At 32.1% G+C, this 20193-nt stretch overlaps 1 protein-coding gene across 2 annotated transcripts in view; it reads left to right on the top strand.

Annotated features, from left to right (window-relative positions):
- LOC119601340 (serine protease filzig) overlaps positions 1 to 18504 on the top strand; it is a 36009-nt gene extending 17505 nt beyond the window's left edge. Inside the window, exons 3-8 of one of the 2 annotated variants that reach the window (XM_037952192.1) lie at positions 12515 to 16351; positions 16776 to 16962; positions 17023 to 17207; positions 17272 to 17387; positions 18027 to 18146; positions 18227 to 18504. In XM_037952192.1, the coding sequence (XP_037808120.1) occupies positions 12515 to 16351; positions 16776 to 16962; positions 17023 to 17207; positions 17272 to 17387; positions 18027 to 18146; positions 18227 to 18391 (4610 nt within the window). In that variant the 3' untranslated portion in view covers positions 18392 to 18504. Of the gene's footprint in view, positions 1 to 12514; positions 16352 to 16576; positions 16963 to 17022; positions 17208 to 17271; positions 17388 to 18026; positions 18147 to 18226 lie in introns of those variants that run through there. The other variant, XM_037952193.1, reaches the window with a different exon arrangement.
- Positions 18505 to 20193: the final 1689 nt, after the last annotated feature.

The following is a 20193-nucleotide window of genomic DNA, read 5'->3' as shown; positions in this document are numbered from 1 at the left end:
ACTAGACTATGACTAGACTATGACTAGACTATGACTAGACTATGACTAGACTATGACTAGACTATGACTACTAGACTATGACTAGACTATGACTAGACTATGACTAGACTATGACTAGTCTATGACTAGACTATGACTAGACTATGACTAGACTATGACTAGACTATGACTAGACTATGACTAGACTATGACTAGACTATGACTAGACTATGACTAGACTATGACTAGACTATGACTAGACTATGACTAGACTATGACTAGACTATGACTAGACTATGACTAGACTATGACTAGACTATGACTAGACTATGACTAGACTATGACTAGACTATGACTAGACTATGACTAGACTATGACTAGACTATGACTATGAACTAGACTATGACTAGACTATGACTAGACTATGACTAGACTATGACTAGACTATGACTAGACTATGACTAGACTATGACTAGACTATGACTAGACTATGACTAGACTATGACTAGACTATGACTAGACTATGACTAGACTATGACTAGACTATGACTAGACTATGACTAGACTATGACTAGACTATGACTAGACTATGACTAGACTATGACTAGACTATGACTAGACTATGACTAGACTATGACTAGACTATGACTAGACTATGACTAGACTATGACTAGACTATGACTAGACTATGACTAGACTATGACTAGACTATGACTAGACTATGACTAGACTATGACTAGACTATGACTAGACTATGACTAGACTATGACTAGACTATGACTAGACTATGACTAGACTATGACTAGACTATGACTAGACTATGAGACTAGACTATGACTAGACTATGACTAGACTATGACTAGACTATGACTAGACTATGACTAGACTATGACTAGACTATGACTAGACTATGACTAGACTACGACTAGACTATGACCAGACTATGACCAGACTATGACTAGACTATGACTAGGACTAGACTATGACTAGACTTTGACTAGACTAACAAATACATATTAAACAAAAATTTATTTTCCCCTTTTTAAACTTTTGTCCCACTGTTATTTCTTGAAACAAATATTTTTGTGTTTTAAAAATTGATTTATTTTAATGATGTTTATGAACACTAACGACTTTTATAATGGTAAAAATTTAAAAAAAGTTCATTTACCATTTAAATATTTAAAATAAAAAGTAGGAAAGAAATATTTTGACCATTTTCATTTTTTACGATGATTATAAATAATTGTACGTGCATTATTATTGGCTAAACAAAATACTATATACAGACAGACATACATACATACACAAATAGAAACATATAATTTTGTTAACAATTTAAGGTTTATTACAAATAATTTCTCTGGTCATTTTTTTTAACATGATTATGATGGGAATATGAGTTTATAGCATTTTTTATATTACAAATATACACCACGTACTAAAACTTAAATTTAATACACACTCCTAAAAAAAGTACTAACTTACAAGTACTATCTAATAATTTAAGTACATAGAAGAAAAAAATAACTTAAATGCAAACATTGTTATGAGCAGTAAGTAGTAACTTTCGTTGGCTGGAGTTTTTCATGACGTCATTAAGATATTTGGCAAAAATGTATAAGCAAACAACTGAAATTAAATTAAATTTACTGAAAAAAAACTTTCACTGAATGAATACCACAAAATTTAAATTTCTTTTGGCCGACACTTCTACTTTTGCTAGAGCTGCCTCCCGCCTCCCTGCCTTTATTAAGACAATGCAAGTCAAGTTATTAAGACTAGATGAGTGGCTTTAAGCCAAAAGTAGATATTCTTTCTTGAGGCTAGACTATCGACTAAACATACGCATCTTTCGTTTTTAAACATCCGCATTAGCCAATGGTGGAGTGTTTATAATGTTTGTTGATTTTACAATTTTAGTACTGAAACTTTATTACATTATTTCAAGTATTAACTGATTGAAAACCATATAATTATTTTATTAAATCTTAGATAAATAATGAAATTTGTTTATTATTACCGGGAAAGTACTTTTTAATAATGTTTGAAAAACAGAAAATAAAAACAAAAAATAATACCTTTTAGGGAAATTAATTAAAAATTGTTATTAAGTTTTGGAAAAAACTAAAACCTAATTGTTTCAAAATTCAATGAACCCTGATTAAAAATTCAATTTAAAGTCATTAAAGACTTTTAAAAATTAAATAGATGAAGAAAGTGATGACCACTTTTTTAAAAAAGTGAAAATATAATTTTTTAATTCAATATTTTATTATCTAGTTCAGTTCTAGTTCAGTTCTAATTCAATTCTAGTTCAGTTCTAGTTCAGTTCTAGTTCAGTTCTAGTTCAGTTCTAGTTCAGTTCTAGTTCAGTTCTAGTTCAGTTCTAGTTCAGTTCTAGTTCAGTTCTAGTTCAGTTCTAGTTCAGTTCTAGTTCAGTTCTAGTTCAGTTCTAGTTCAGTTCTAGTTCAGTTCTAGTTCAGTTCTAGTTCAGTTCTAGTTCAGTTCTAGTTCTAGTTCAGTTCTAGTTCAGTTCTAGTTCAGTTCTAGTTCAGTTCTAGTTCAGTTCTAGTTCAGTTCTAGTTCAGTTCTAGTTCAGTTCTAGTTCAGTTCTAGTTCAGTTCTAGTTCAGTTTCTAGTTCAGTTCTATTCAGTTCTAGTTCAGTTCTAGTTCAGTTCTAGTTCAGTTCTAGTTCAGTTCTAGTTCAGTTCTAGTTCAGTTCTAGTTCAGTTCAGTCTAGTCAGTTCTAGTTCAGTTCTAGTTCAGTTCTAGTTCAGTTCTAGTTCAGTTCTAGTTCAGTTCTAGTTCAGTTCTAGTTCAGTTCTAGTTCAGTTCTAGTTCAGTTCTAGTTCAGTTCTAGTTCAGTTCTAGTTCAGTTCTAGTTCAGTTCTAGTTCAGTTCTAGTTCAGTTCTAGTTCAGTTCTAGTTCAGTTCTAGTTCAGTTCTACTTCAGTTCTACTTCAGTTCTAGTTCAGTTCTAGTTCAGTTCTAGTTCAGTTCTAGTTCAGTTCTAGTTCAGTTCTAGTTCAGTTCTAGTTCAGTTCTAGTTCAGTTCTAGTTCAGTTCTAGTTCAGTTCTAGTTCAGTTCTAGTTCAGTTCTAGTTCAGTTCTAGTTCAGTTCTAGTTCAGTTCTAGTTCAGTTCTAGTTCAGTTCTAGTTCAGTTCTAGTTCAGTTCTAGTTCAGTTCTAGTTCAGTTCTAGTTCAGTTCTAGTTCAGTTCTAGTTCAGTTCTAGTTCAGTTCTAGTTCAGTTCTAGTTCAGTTCTAGTTCAGTTCTAGTTCAGTTCTAGTTCAGTTCTAGTTCAGTTCTAGTTCAGTTCTAGTTCAGTTCTAGTTCAGTTCTAGTTCAGTTCTAGTTCAGTTCTAGTTCAGTTCTAGTTCAGTTCTAGTTCAGTTCTAGTTCAGTTCTAGTTCAGTTCTAGTTCAGTTCTAGTTCAGTTCTAGTTCAGTTCTAGATCAGTACTGGGCCTGGACGAACTTTGTATTCCATGTATAAAAATATGGACAGACAGACGGACAGCGCAAAATCCACTGGGATGTCCATAAGGATTTATGATTTATAGGAACGCGAGAAGGAAAATTTCGAACAAAAATTATTATTAAAAATACTAGTTCCAGTAGCATTCTGTAAAACGATTATCAAAACTATATGATTTCAAAAAACAATTTCAAGTTGACAAAATTTAAAAAAACAGCTGGGCACAAGGGGACACAGGAGGAAGTATTATTGCCAGAAAACATTAAAAAGTTTACAGTTAAAACTAAAAAATCCTAAAGGAAGGAAATATGTTAAAACAAATCCAAGCACTCTAACCTATGCGCATGTCAAAATTTCGACAGTTAATATATAGTTAAATTCAAAGTTTAAAGAAGGAAGTAATTAATTTTCATTAACATTGTAATTCATACATAATTATCAGCAAATTAAATTAAAAACACAATAAAGAAATTTTAACCTTGTTTACACTTTAAAAAGCTGTTTTTTAGTTAAAAATTTATTGATTTTTTACTTTTATTTGAAAAGAAAGACTATAGGCACACACGCACTCATACAAATGAATGATGTTAGATAGACATTAGTAAGTAGCAAGATCGTTGCGGTAGTTAAAAATGTAACAGTAACCCAAATAAAGAGAATTTCTTGGACGATCGCTGTTGAAGATTTTTTAACAAAAAAGACCGGTATAACAACAAACAGTTAACTAAAGATTACAACAATATTTAAACATAATGTTTAAGCTAGCTGATAATGATGTAGCTAGTTGGTTGCTGGTTACCCGGTTTATAGTTACAGCCCACCATACAACAAAAACAATCAATCAAGCACTGCTGTGTATTTTTATTTAACTTTAAGTTTTGTATTGATTTATGAATTAAATGTTTGTTTGAGCTTTAATGTTCAGCTTTAAATTGTATTTCCTTTACAATTTCTTTATGTAATAGTTAAGAGTTTGGGATTTAGATCAGTTTACTAAGAAGCAAGTAGTTGGACAAATTGGGCCATCAATTCTGGGAAATTTTTTGATTAATTTGCTTTAGATTAAAAACAAAATACGCAAAGCATTAAAATCAAAACATATTCAAACATACGTTTTTATCCAATTAGCAATGTTGTTGTTGCTTTTATATCAAAGCATGCAAAAAATGTTCTTTTTTTGATGAAATTTTTAGTGGTTGGGTCGAACTTTTGCTCACATCTTCGTTATTTATGGACGGAATTTGCTGATTTTAAAAAGGAAACTTCTCGAAAGCATCTCTGACAGAATTATTGAAGATTTGGACCCCGATAATATCTGGGGTCATCATTAAATTGATTTAAACAGACACACAGACGGACAGACAGACGGACATGGCTTAATCAACTCCGCTATCTATAAGGATCCAGAATATATACTTTGTAGGGTCGGAAAATTATATTGTAGAAATTACAAATGGAATGACAAACTTATATATTCCCTTCCCACGAAGGTTAAGGGTATAAAAATGTTAATTTTAAATGTTCGATAAGATTGATCTTGTAATCAAATTATGGGCCGACATTTTCAAGATAATTCGATTTGGTATACGTGTGACCTTTGACCTTTTGATTTTAGTTGATATCGATCCCCTTACAATGGGACCTCTGAATTACGCACATAATTTCATCCTATATACTAGTATCTCAAAAAAATCGGGTCAACTACACTAGGTATTGTGTGCACCCATTCTATCTCGAGTTCTAAAAAGAAAATCCCAATAGGCCCTGAAATTTCTAACTACAAAGTTGCAAAATCTATATAATTTCTAAGACCTTTATTTAAACAAATTTTCTTATTATATCAATTACTTATCCATTAACAAATATTTATTTAGTTAAATATTTACTCTTAGAAAAGGTTGTGGCAATTTAATGTTTGCAATCATATAGTTGTTAAACAAATAGTTTTTATATTTTTTCTATTGTTCCAATTATTTACCTTTTTCTTTATTTGTTATTATTACTTGAATCTTTTTTATTTTGGTTTAACCCAATTGGCATTGGGTTTATAAGTATTAAAAACAAAAAATGCAGTAAAAAGTGTTAGGCAGAATAAAATATCTAACTAATTTAATAAATATTGATGCATATAAAAGTAAACTAAATATGTTGTTGCCAGTTGTTGCATGCAACTAACAAAGTACACTACAATCATGGCAATGATGATGCATTTACGTTTAAATGAACTGGAAATTAGTTAAAGTAACAATAAAGTTTATTCTTTTTTCCATTGTATTGCTATTTTTTTTGAGTCAGTAGTTAGTTGTTTTCTTTCTTTTCCCTTCTTCTGTCTGAAATTCTAATGTATGCAAAAGTTAAGAGAAGCGAAACAGAAAAATTTAGCTTTCCAAAGAATCAAAGAAGAAGAGAAGTATGAATAAGAAACAAGTGGGAATTTATAAAGGGGCTTGTTATTTACCATAAAATAGATTTTCGAAAATTGTTCCTATATGGGGGCTTAGGTCAATTAACCGATATTTGCTCTTTACATTTATGCTAAATTTTACTTTTCTATCATGATTAAATTGAATTGTCCAAAAAGGTCCTTTTATTTTATTTTGGGCTAATATAGGGCTAAATCCTCTTAGAATCTAGTATGGATCATGTTGAGTCCTTATTAGACCTTTTAAATTCTTAGCTTTAGAGCTACTTCCATTGGAATGTTATAAGAGTCGAGATTGCTAACATAGTACTTATTTCATGTTTTTGTTCAGAAATATTATAATCGGAACTAGTTCTAGGGAATCAGTAAAGAACAACCACAACTTTTTAGGAAAAGAACTAGTTCATTTCTTTCATAGAATAGATCGAGTTCTTGATTAAGATAGAATTGTGAAAAAGTGGAAGAATTATATAGGGAATCTGTAAAGAACAACCACAACTTATTACGAAAAATCTCAAGAACTTGTTGGTTCCACAAATAGGTCTAGAACGTAAACATTGGCATTCGTAACATACAACGCATCTGGAACTAGTTCTCTAATCGGTGTTTATTAATCGATAGCGATACACTCAAAACTTCAAAAAAGCTTTCTACAGAAACTTTAAATAATAAGCCCAACTTCTAAGGAACCGTTCAAGAACTAGTTCTTTATTATAATGGTTTTTGTTTGAAATTTCAAAAATTTAAAACAGTTTTGAGAAAAACTTAATATGGTTTTAATATGGTTCTACAAATTAAATCACATCTTTTCTATTCAAGAATCTAAAGTGATTCTGTTTGTACTCGTTTCGTGAACGAGTTATTTGGGAACAAATTCTATAATCTTTTCAGGGGAATTATATTGAACATTTCATTAAGTAAATTTATTTGACTTTGTCAATTCTTTGATTCTGAACTAGTATGTATGACTTAAAATGGAACCGATATATAACTAGTACCAAAAATTTGATTCGCAGAAAACTCTTTAGTAGATACTTTAGGATTAAAACAACATTAGAACGGTTTAAAAAGTTGCTATTGAATTATCTGAAGAGGTTCAGTTTCGATTCTTTCTAGAACAAGTTATCCAAGAACAAATTGTTGCAAAGAATTATAATACATTTTTAACAAAGTCCGATCAATAAGAATTTGAATTTTTCAAAAAAAAAATCTAATTTTCACCAAAAAAAATTTAACAAATTTGATTTTTCTTAGAAATTTGATATTTTAATTTGATTTTACACTAAAAATTCACTTTTTCACTAAAAATTTACATTTTTACTTCGAATTTTCAATAAAAATTTGATTTTTCACTAAAAATTAAATTAAATTTTTCACTAAAAATCAACTTTTTCACCAAAAATCAACTATTTTCACTATAAATTCATTTATTTCATGATTTTCACTATAAATTGAATTTTTCGCTAAAAATTCACTTTTTCACTAAAAAATCAACTATTTTCACTATAAATTCACTTTTTCACTAAAAATTCACTTTTTTACTAAAAATTTACTTTTTCACTAAAAATTCACTTTTTCACTAAAAATTTATTTATTTCATGATTTTCACTATAAATTTAATTTTTCACTAAAAATACACTTTTACACTAAAAATTCACTTTTACAACAAAAATTAAATTTTTCATTTAAAATTCAAATTTTGACTAAAAATTCACTTTTTTACTAAGAAAACTAAAAAAATTTTAACAATAAATTCTAATTTTCATTAAAAATTAAATTTTTCACTAAAAATTAAATTAATTTTTTTTCACTAAAATTCACTTTTTCACTAAAAATTCACTTTTTCACTTAAAATACGATTTTTCACAAAAAAATACGAATTTTCACAAAAAAATACGAATTTCACCAAAAATCATATTTTCACTAAAATTCAATCTCTTACTAAAACTTAGATTTTTTACTAAAAATTCGTTTTACAGATAAAAGTTTGATCTTTCTTTAAAAAATAAATTTTTTCACTAAAAATTCAAATTCAAAAATCAAATTTTCTTGATTAAAATTTTCATCAAAAATTAGATTTTTTACTAAAATTCGACTAAAATTTCGAAAAATTTGGATTTTTACCAAAAATTTTATATGAATTTTACTTAAAATTAATAAATATTATTCAGTCACTTAACAGATTTTCGATTCAATTTTTAGTGAAATCTTGAATATTATTGAGTTTGATCCCTTTTAATGAAGAAAGGACACATTATGAAAAAAAAGAGAGTTACTCTTTTTTTTACAAATCTATTGGCCATAATTATTTAGATCCCAGCCAAAACGTTTTCACTATTTAGAGAAATCTTATAAAAAATGCGAAAAAAAAGTATTAAACTATTTGTAATTGGAATTGTTTTCTAAAGCATGACAAACACCTGCCAAAAAGCCTGAACTCTCGAATATAAAAATTGACTTGAAACAATTAGTTTTCACCCCAAATTGAAAAATTCAAAATATTAGACAATTAGGAATTCCATGTAACAAACAGAATAACAAATTTAAGAAATCTCTGCTTAAACTCAATTCTTTTAACAATCCCAAAGGTTTTAAAAATTCACTAAAAGTATTTTAGAATATAAATAATGTTAGTAACGTAAATAACATAAAAATTAAATAAATACTTTCGATTTTCAATAAACACAAAACTATAACGAAAATTCGATCGAAAAAAGAGTTCCAAACTTAATTTCGAAAACAAAACATGTGCGTTAAGGGACATAACGTACCCGTGCGCTTGATTTCAAGCGATAAGAAATGAATGACAAATGTTTACAATTAGTTTGCGGTAAAAAAAAATCATATAAATTTTAACGAAAAAAAATGAAAACAAAAATAAAAAAAAGAATTTTTAAAAGAGTAATACCTTAACCAACAAAATAGTTGGCATCATCAACATGACTAACAGCAGCAACATATTACCAACTGGACAACAATAACACCAGCTACACCAACACTAGCAACAATAAAAAAGTCATTAACATGACATTGCCATCATTAACATCATCTTTTTTTCTTTTCTTTAACCAGTGTCACCCATGGATGAAAAACCGCAAATGTTTTTTTTTTTATATTATTTTTTCCAATTCAAGTACAATAAATAAATAAAAAAAAATATTTTAAAGAAAGTGAAACCATTCGGAAAACAAATGAGAAATTATGTAAATGAGAACTTTCATTTTTTGTTGTTGTTGCTGGTTGATTGAAAAAATACAAGAAAAAAAAAACAAAATTCCATAAAACAAAAACGAAACACAACATGACAGTTTTGGAATTTCAAATAAGGCAGTTTTTAATGCGATTGTATTAAAATTTTTTTCTTCTTTATCATCATTATAATTTTTTTTTTTTTTTTGATAAGCAAGTCCATAAAAAAAAATTATTTAAATTTTTTTTTCAACTTACACAATCTGGTTTTGTTTAATAATCAATAAATAACAAATATTACTAAATTTTATGTTTTTGCAAAGAAGAAGCATAGGTTTAATTATGACATTTCATTTTAAAGATTCATTTAAATCTAAATTTTGAATAAAAAGTTGTTCCAGTTGAAGCTAATAAATCATTTATAGCTTTTTTACAAGTTCATAAAAACTAGAATAACTTTATGAAGTGCTAATGACTTAATTAACAGCAAATTCTTAGTTTTGTTTTAATTTTTGAATGTTTGAATTGAATTTTAATTAATGATCTTAAAGAACAATATAGGTTTTGGAATAACAGTTGTTTTCAAATTTGAAAAGATTTAACTATAACCCAGCAAAAACTTGGTGAAGACTTATACAATATACAATTTACAGAATCCGTATACAAATAAGCGGTGGTGTTGGGAGTATGACAACGACTAACGATCACGACACCAGGTTCGTTTTCTGTGTCGGCATAAAACAAAACAACTTCTTGACTACTTATTTGTAATGACTTATTTAATTACTTATTTGTAAGTGTGAGTGCTCTTGCCTCCATTGTCATCGCCGTGTTAAAATGCTAATGAATAAGTAGTGAAGTTGCTTTAATGGCTAAGTTTCCTTAATTATTTCAGAATCGTAGTCAGTTGACTAGTCTATAAACATGTCTACAGTGGAGAATAGCATAAAAACTAGTCTATAGGGTAGTCCATAGAATAGTCAATAGTCAGGAACATACACCTATAGAGAAGTCATAAACATATATTAGACTAATTCATAGATGAAGCAACAAACTAACTAGACTAATTCATAGATTAGTTAACAAACTAGTCCATAGTATAGACAAATTATAGACAAATCCATAGACTTGTAGACTAGTCTATAAACTAGCCCATGGAATAGTCAATCGACATAGGGCAGTCTATAGGATAGTCCAGAGACTAGTTTATAGTGTAGTCCATAGACAAGTCTATAGGGTAGTTCATAGAGTAGTCAACAAACTAGTCCATAGAACACTTCATACACTAGTGCACAGAGTAGTCATTGAACTGGTCAATAGACTTGTCAATAACATAGTCCTAGACCAGTGAATAGATTAGTCAATAGACAAGTACTTGTACTAGCCAAATGACTAGGCAATATATTAGTCTATTGGAGAATCAATATACTAGTCCATACACTCCATAGATTGGTCAGTAAACTTGTCAATAAATAAAAAAAGTAATACATAGACTAGTCAACAAACTAGTCCATAGTAGTTATAATAGTTCATACACTAGTGCAGAGTAGTTAATAAACTAGTCAGTAGACTTGTCAATAGCCTAGTCCTAGACTAGTGCATAGATTAGTCAATAGACAAGTCCTTGGATTAGCCAAAAGACTAGGAAAAATACTAGTCCATTGTTGAATCAATATACTTATCCATAGACTCCATAGATTGATCCGTAAACTCATCAATAAATAACAAAAGGTTGAAAAGAAATTTAGTACTTAATCCATAAAAAGTACTCTTTTTGAAAAAAGTCTACAAAGAGAGGCGAAAGTTATTAATTTCTAAAAGAACCTCTGGCATATCTGTCTAACACCCAATGTACAGTTATTTGAGCCAGGAACCTGGAAGATACTACTTTTAATAAACCTCAACGCAGTAGCTTATGAAACAGAGTGGGAGGTCCCGTTCTGGATATTCCATTATTTTCATAGTAGTCTCTATGCGCACATACCGAAACTAATCTCAGACAGACTACTCAGCCTTATCATATCATTATTACATTGTCTGATCAATAGGGTTGTGGTAGTGAAAGATATGCCACCTGGCTATGAACAAAAAGTCCAATATTGCCAGTAATATTGAGGTCATATAGTACCCCACATGCAGTCATAGTTATTCGGAAGAACTAACACCAGCACTAATAGTTCTTTTTATAATCATCCTGTAATTATATATTCGTTCAGCAAGTCGCCCCTATGCCATTAATTCGGAAAGAAACTCTGACTCTGAACACTTTACCAAAGTCCATATGTGGGGTAATATCGTCGGATGATTGGCTTAAAATCCTTACGTATTCATATCATCTTGATTTCCAACATCCGGATGCGTTAAGCCTCCATTATATGAAATTCGATAGTGTTCGTAGCTGCTGAAGGACAAGTTCTCAGTTATTTTCTATATATGTATCTCTAGATGGTATCCAATAACTTTGTTCAGTCAGTTGTAAAGTCCTCTTTACCATCGTTGACCATGAATTTAATGTTTTCCTTCTTTCCCTTTTCCGTGATAGTTTAGAGTCTAGGATAATTCTTAAATATTTAGCATAATTTGATGAGGCATTTTCAACCTGGCAGGTTGAAGTAAACAACTATTTCAAGGAGTTTATTAAACAAATAAATTACGAATTCAAGTTTCGCAAGCAGTCTCATTGATGTTTTTAACAAGCTGTATATAAGTACAAAATGTTCAAGATCATTTTTCAAAATTTGTAATGAAAACATGACCCATTTTTTTACACTTAAACTAAAATCATAAACATACTACCATCAGTCAGACTGGTCTAATCTGAATCTATTAATATGTCGGTCCATGCGTCTGTGTGTCTGCTAAATGAAGTGAAATACAGCACTTTCGTGTTGATCTTTAAATATTCCAAACACATTACATGAAATTGTTACAGCAAAAAAAAAACCAGATCAGTTGAGAGTTTTAAAATGTTGCATGAATTTTTGATTTAGTACTAAATATTTTAAACATTTTCGATTTTAACAACAAATTCAACTTATATAGATGTTCTAATTTTGTTATTTATTTTGGTTAAATTACTACAACCAATAATGAAAAAAACTGGCACACTTGTTTATTAAACGTGTTAATAAAGGGGGCCAAATAAAGTGTGTTTAACATAAATGGGAAATAAACTCTCAAAAGCACATTGAAAGTAAAATGTCACTAAAACAAACATTACTCTTTTTTTTAACCAGTTCATCGAAAAACTGGTTAGTAATTTAAAGCAATAACTAAAACCATGGGAAACAACTAACAAGACCCACATATTTATTATGATTTCCTACAGGTGTGAGAAAACTTTTCGTGGCCATGACATTTTCAGTTAAACTTAACAAAATTTTCATCCCTTTTTTTAAAAAACATCGTTAATTTGCTTTTGTTTTTTCTTTGATTCTTTACAGAAAGTCGCAAATTATTTGGTGGTTATCGCATAACACCCAAACATTGTCGAGCCACCAAAACTCTGCCTAGTTCAGATCCTAGAGCCAATGGTCCCACGATATGTATGTTTAATCATGAGTGTGCTCAGCGTAATGGTGAGGTAGTAGGTGCCTGTATGGATGGTTTCCTTTTCGGAGCCTGTTGCCAAGTGCCCAATAATCAGCAGCCGGAAAATACTCTCATAAATGATGCCCAAAATTCCTATTATCATCAATATCAAAATCAGAAATTACAACAACAGGAAACCGAAACTAATAAAATTGTTTCGCAGGCCTATGAAACATTTGCGGAGAACTCGGCCCAACAACAATCGTTGGAGAATAGTCAGTCTCAAGATTCTGGTTATGGTGGTATGTTAAGTAATCTCTATAATGTGGATCGTGTTGATCCACAACCTCAAGATACTTCCGAACAGATTAATACCAGCAGCAGTACCTATGGTTCTACGGAAAGTGTTGTTTCTAGTTCGAGTGTGGAATATGATGCTATTACTCAAGCCAGTACTGAATCACAAACAAATTCACCACGTGAACCTCCTAAAACTAATACAAATAAACCCAAGGATTCCGTTAAGGTAACACCAACCGCCCAATCACCTCAAAATGATGATTTTGTTTTACAACTTTTGAATACTCCGCCACCAAATGAGGATGAAAATGTTATGAGTTTTACTACTGAAATACCCACCAGGATTAATAGTGTTCTAAATGAACAAAGCAGTTCTGAATCCAATTCCTTTGAGGAAGAGCCAGCGGCTGCTACAAATAAACCTTTAGTTAAAAAACCCGAAAATCAACAACATCAAACACAATCAGCCCAACAGACCTCTGTTAAACAACAGCAGCAACATCATAGCGCATCGGTTCAAAATCATCTTGCAGATTCCGATGTACAACAGGCAGAATCTGTTATACATTCCCACCATACAGAAGCTATACAGCATGATCACGACCAACTGTTTGGTGGTGTTACCTTTACACACAGTGACATCACTCACCCCGGAGCAGATGCTGATCTTATAGAAGATGATTTACAATTTTCTACCGGTTATGGTCCTCAACCAGTATTTGTGCCAGCTCCTCCTAAACCCATTCAAGCATATGATCAAGAAGCTGATAAACATACTTCCAATTTATTCGATGCCACTACATCCTCCTCATCCATAACCACACATGTAGATTCCATAGAAACTATTATACAGCAATTGAATAATAACAACAACAACAATCCCGGACCCACCTACAATGTCATCAATCATGATGAACAGCAGCAACATCATCATCAGTCTTCTTCATACGATAATGGTCTAGTGACTGCTACCAAGAGGCCTGTTTCATCATATGATGAACAGGACAATACCAAACAGACCTCTTTACCTTCATTATCTTACAATGAAATAGAGCATAATGATAAGCAAACACCGGCCAATCTCTATGATCAAATCTCTTCTTCCACTTCGCTCTCCACATCATCATCATCGGCAGGCGAATCCACAACCTCGAATGCTGGTTATGCTGATGAGTTTGTTTTGGAAGATCATACCATGCCCGAAGTTAACTACAATGATTATCAAGCTTCCAAGCATCCCACATCCGATTTCAATAAAATGCCCGCTATAGGTATTGCTTATCCAGTAGATATGTCTTACATGGAGGAGGGAGGCAATTTTGAAACTGACGAAGCTTCCTATACCAATAATGGTAATAAACACAAGCATCCGGTACAACAGGATACCCAAACTTCTTATGTGGATACTAAACAACAGCAACAACAACAGCAAAATACTCAAACTTCATACTTAAATACTGTGCAACATAATAAACCTCAAAAGCAACAACAACAGCAGCAAAATGTTCAGAATTCATATTTGAATCAGCAACATCAACAACAACCAAATATCCAAGCTTCATATTCCTCTCAAAATGATGCCGAAAAACTTAACGAACCTCAAACTGTACAAAATTATGTTGCTGAAACTCATCAAAGACCTATTGCTACTTATGTAGGTGTTGTAACTTCTCAAAGTTATAGTCCCGATCCATTACCTCATGAAGTAGTCGTATCTTCTTACACCACCAAAGTAGAGGAAAATGCTGAAGTTTCCACAGAATATAAACCCATTATTACAACCAATCAGATAACCACTACTTCTTATAAAACTACCACTAAACCCGTAAAACACACCGCCAGTTCTACATCTTACACCAATCGACCAACTCTAGTAACCAAGAGACCAACGAACAAAAAACCCACTAAGGCCAGCAGTCAGCGTCCCACAACTCATTCTCATGCCACCACAAACAGTATTATAACTCAACAACATTTCTCCACTACTCCTTTGGAAACTAAGACTCCTTCGCCCATTGAACCTTTGTACTCTAAGCCTACCGTGTCCTATAATCAGGGCATACAACAAGATTATATTATTAGCTCTGCTTCCACACCCAAACCTATTGTTACACGTAAACCTACCAAAAAGCAAACTTCGAAACCTGCCTCGACTAGTTATATAACGGCACCTACCACTCCCAGACCAGTAGTTACTCCACAGTTCCAATACGATCAGGAAGTACCTGTCATACAAGCCGATGATAAATTGGACTCTTTTGTCCACAGTACTGCCGAAAGTTTGGCTTCAGCCACTCCTACACAAGAGACTTTGTCCTATGATCCACCCATATTTGTTAGTGCCGGTTCGCAAGTTCATAGTCAAAGACCTCAATACAACACACACAAAAAACCCACTTTTGTCAAGGTACAACCCACTCAAAGACCAACTACGGTGCTTATAACTGGTAAACCTTCCAGTTTGCAAACTACTGCCAGCACTTTTACCACAGGACAGCATACAACTCCTTTGACTGGTTATGGCAGCACTTCCTTTGTCTACAACTCTTTGGTAACCAGAAGACCAGATTTTGCTGATAGCACTGCTGCTGGTGATTATATGGGCATTAGTACGGTTAATTCCAATGACTTCGATGACCCAGGTTACTATGGTTCTGTCGCCCATCCTAAGCCTGCTAATCAAGCTTACCCCACCGGTACCACAGAAGCTGTTTATCCTGCGCCCACAGACGATAAGCCAGCCTTCCCTGGTTACTATGGACCCACTCCTACTTATCCTGCTTTCCCAGTGCCTGGAGAAAAATTAGACTCTCCCATTGAAGAAGAAATCTTTACTGCTCCCAGCAACGATTTCATTAACTTCCCGCCAGTGCGTAATCCCAATCTTAATATGTCGGCCACTTCAAGCGCAGTCACCAGTGATTTGGAACTTTCGACACCGGCCTTTGTGGAAGACAGTGTATTGAAAAATAAAATGAACACTTTAGTACACAAAATAGTGGAATCTTTACAAGGCAACTTTGAGGCTTTGGCAGATATGATAGATGATAATAACACCTTGGCTGTACAAACCTATCAAGCGGCTCCCGTAGGCTCCACAGTAGTAACCAAGAAACCTACACGTAAGCCGGTAACAAGAATCACTACAGTTAAACCTAAAGTCACCACTAAAAAGCCCATAACTAGAGTTTCGACTAAGGCTCCCACCAAGAAACCCCTTACCACCAGAAAACCCGAAATAACCACCAAACGTCCAGTGGTAAGACGTACCACCACCACCACCCGAAGACCAGCTACCAAGAAACCAACACGCAAAGCAACTACTACCACTAAAGCCCCTCTAGAGGATGAAATTGTCGATGAAGAAGACGAGGAAGATGTTAATCCCAGTGACAACGAAATCGTGGAAGAAGAGGGCTATGGCGCTAGTGCTAGCGGTCGTAAAATACGTAAGTTTTTAATGTGAAATTTATTGAAAAAATAAGAGTGAACAAGATGGTTAGATTGGCATATTGGAAATTTCTTTTCTTCTTAAATCATTCAATTCAAAACTAACACTAAATCAAAACACTTTTAACGCACTGTTTTTCCCTCACTTCTATCGCTATCACTTCATGTCTGTCATTTTCACTTGATCTACTCCTTTAACTTTGTATAATTTCAACTACTAATAGTACAACTGCTTAGTCATCTAGTTGCCATACTGTAGTTTAAAACTCTCCCTCTCCCCCCTCCAAATGTCCTAACTCTAGTCCTCTGTTCTACCCTATCACTTTCCACTTCCCTTCCTTTACACTTTTAAAATCACATCTTTGTTCTTACTGTACTACTTTCCCTTTCTCCTAACCTAAACATTTCACTCCACATCAACAGAATGCGGTATGAGACCTCACGTCAAGTCGGGACGTATAGTTGGTGGCAAGGGAGCCACTTTCGGCGCTTATCCCTGGCAAGTATTAGTACGAGAATCCACCTGGTTGGGTCTATTTACAAAGAACAAATGTGGTGGTGTTCTAATAACAAGTCGTTATGTCATAACAGCGGCTCATTGTCAACCAGGGTAAGTTTGAAGTTCGAAAAATTTGGGAAATTATTAATCGTCTATTTTGTATTTATTAAGATTTTTGGCTTCTTTGGTTGCGGTTATGGGTGAATTTGACATATCGGGCGATTTGGAAAGTAAACGTGCTGTCACCAAAAATGTTAAACGTGTAATTGTTCATCGTCAATATGATCCAGCTACTTTTGAAAATGATATTGCTTTATTGGAACTCGAAAGTCCGGTTACATTTGATACACATATTGGTAAGTTGATTTTATTTTAATTTTTATTTTGATTTTTTAATAGTAAATTATTTGTTCGTTTTAGTACCCATTTGTATGCCTTCGGATGTTGCTGACTTTACTGGACGCATGGCCACAGTTACTGGTTGGGGTCGTTTGAAATATGGTGGTGGTGTACCATCTGTATTGCAAGAAGTACAGGTATGTAGAAGGAGATTATGGGGGAAGTATATTAGATCAGTCTATATTTTAGTCTATTAATCAGTCTATAGAGCAGTGTATTGATCAATCTATAGACCAACCTATTAATCAGTCTATAGAAAGCATAAATATCAGTCTTCAGACCAGTTAATAGACCAGTCTATTGACTGTTACGTAAAAACCGACCTATAGAATGATCTAGAGACTACTCTATTAACAGATCTGAAGACTAATTTCAAGACTGGTCTATAAACTGATTAATAGACAGATTATTAGACAGATCAATAGACTGGTCTACAGACTGATCATATATGTCTGGTTTATAGACTTATCTGTGGACTAGTCTATTGATTGGTCTATAAACTGATCAATAGACTGTTCTATAAACTGATCTACAGAGTCTATAGATTGATCTTTAGACTGATCTTTAGACTGATCAATAGAATGGTTTATAGACTGATCAACAGATTAGTCTATAGACTGATCTATTGGCTGGTCTATTGACTGATTTAAAGATCTATAGATTGATCAATGGAGTTGTCTATAGACTGATCTATTGACTGGTCTATTAACTGGTTTATTGACTGGCTTATAAGCTGATTTATAGTCAATACTAAGTATTCCTTTTCTTTTTTGTAGGTTCCCGTCATCGAAAATAGTGTGTGCCAAGAGATGTTCCATACAGCAGGACATAATAAGAAAATTTTGAATTCCTTCCTGTGTGCTGGCTATGCCAACGGTCAAAAGGATTCATGTGAAGTAAATATATATAGAATTTCAAATATTCTTAACCTCAAACAATAACTTAAACATACAAAACTTTTTAATTCTTCTAACAGGGTGACAGTGGTGGTCCTTTGGTCTTGCAGCGTGCCGATGGTCGCTATGAATTAGCCGGTACTGTATCGCATGGTATCAAGTGTGCTGCTCCCTACTTACCCGGTGTCTATATGCGTACTACGTACTATAAACCCTGGTTAAGAAGTATAACAGGAGTGAAATAATTTAAACAAATCTGAAAACCCATCCTCCCCCATAAACCAGCTTTCAACGAAAGAAATTAATTTATTACAACCACAACCTACACACAACGAATTAACGATTACATACACAAAAACGAAGAAATATTTAAAAAAAAAAACTTAAATAAATTAAGGTGTTTGGTTTAGGAAATTAATTTTTAAAAAATATATAAAAAATATTTTAAAAATGGGGCCTCTACTACATAAATATAACACACACACAAACATATTTATGAAATTTAGTTAATTAGTTTTTATAAGTAGTTTAAATATTTCTTGGAAATTTTTTTTTTGCTTATAAGCAAAACTATTTATTTATTTATTGAATTTAATTTATTTATTATTTATTAAATTATTATTAAAATATTTATTTATTTATTTATTATATTTTAGTTAATTCTTATTATTGTTTATATTTAGTTAATTTATTAAGCATTTAGTAAAATTATTATTGAACAAAAATTAATTGCCTTTTTAAAGAAAGAATGAAAGTAAAAAAACCTTACCTGACAATCTTTTTAAAAATCTGTCAAATATTAACGAATTGATTGTAGTATTTGTTTCTAATTAAGAAATTGTTGCTGCAAAAGAAAATAATAAAAAATAAATAAAAACGAATTGTAAATTAAAGAAAAATATATTTTAATTTTATGGAAAATATTATTGGTGAGTTTAAAAAAAATCTAAGAATAAACGTTTGTTAACAAAATAAATTTTCTAGTCTAGTATTAGATTAATACTAAACTAGTCTATTGGCTGATCTACAGTTTAGTAGATCAGCCTGACTGATCTATACACTATTTAGTCTACAGACTGATTAATTGACAGATTTATATACTGACTATAGATAGACTAATCAAAAGAATGGTCTATAGACTAGTATATAGATCAGTCTATAGACCATTCTTTTAATTAGCTATTGATCTATAGACTGGTCTGTAGACTGATCTATAGCCTGGTCTATAGACTGATCTACAGCCTGGTCTATAGACTGATCTATAGACTGATCTATAGACTGATCTATAGACTGATCTATAGACTGGTCTATAGACTGGTCTATAGACTGATTTATAGGCTGGTCTATAGACTGATCTATAGGCTGGTCTATAGACTGATCTATAGACTGGTCTATAGACTGATCTATAGACTGGTCTATAGACTGGTCTATAGACTGATCTATAGACTGATCTATAGACTGATCTATATACTGATCTATAGACTGATCTATAGACTGATCTATAGACTGATCTATAGACTAGTCTATAGACTAGTCTATAAACTGATTTATAGACTGGTCTATAGACTGATCCATAGGCTGGTCTATAGACTGATCTATAGACTGGTCTATAGACTGATCTATAGACTGGTCTATAGACTGATCTATAGACTGGTCTATAGACTGGTCTATAGACTGATCTATTGACTGGTCTATAGACTGATCTATAGGCTGGTCTATAGACTGATCTATAGAATGATCTATTGACTGATCTATAGACTGTACTATAGACTGATCTATAGAATGATCTGTAGACTGGACTATAGACTGATCTGTAGAATGATCTATAGACTGATCTATAGGCTGGTCTATAGACTGATCTATAGACTGATCTATAGACTGATCTATAGACTGATCTATAGACTGATCTATAGACTGATCTATAGACTGATCTATAGACTGATCTATAGACTAGTCTATAGACTAGTCTATAAACTGATTTATAGGCTGGTCTATAGACTGATCTATAGACTGGTCTATAGACTGATCTATAGACTGGTATATTGGC

Source organism: Lucilia sericata, unplaced genomic scaffold (genome assembly GCF_015586225.1).
Source record: "Lucilia sericata isolate MDLA Ls3-8-SP2 unplaced genomic scaffold, ASM1558622v1 Contig000159F_arrow, whole genome shotgun sequence".
Classification (NCBI taxonomy): domain Eukaryota; kingdom Metazoa; phylum Arthropoda; class Insecta; order Diptera; family Calliphoridae; genus Lucilia; species Lucilia sericata.
This window is presented reverse-complemented; position numbering and strand designations above follow the sequence as displayed.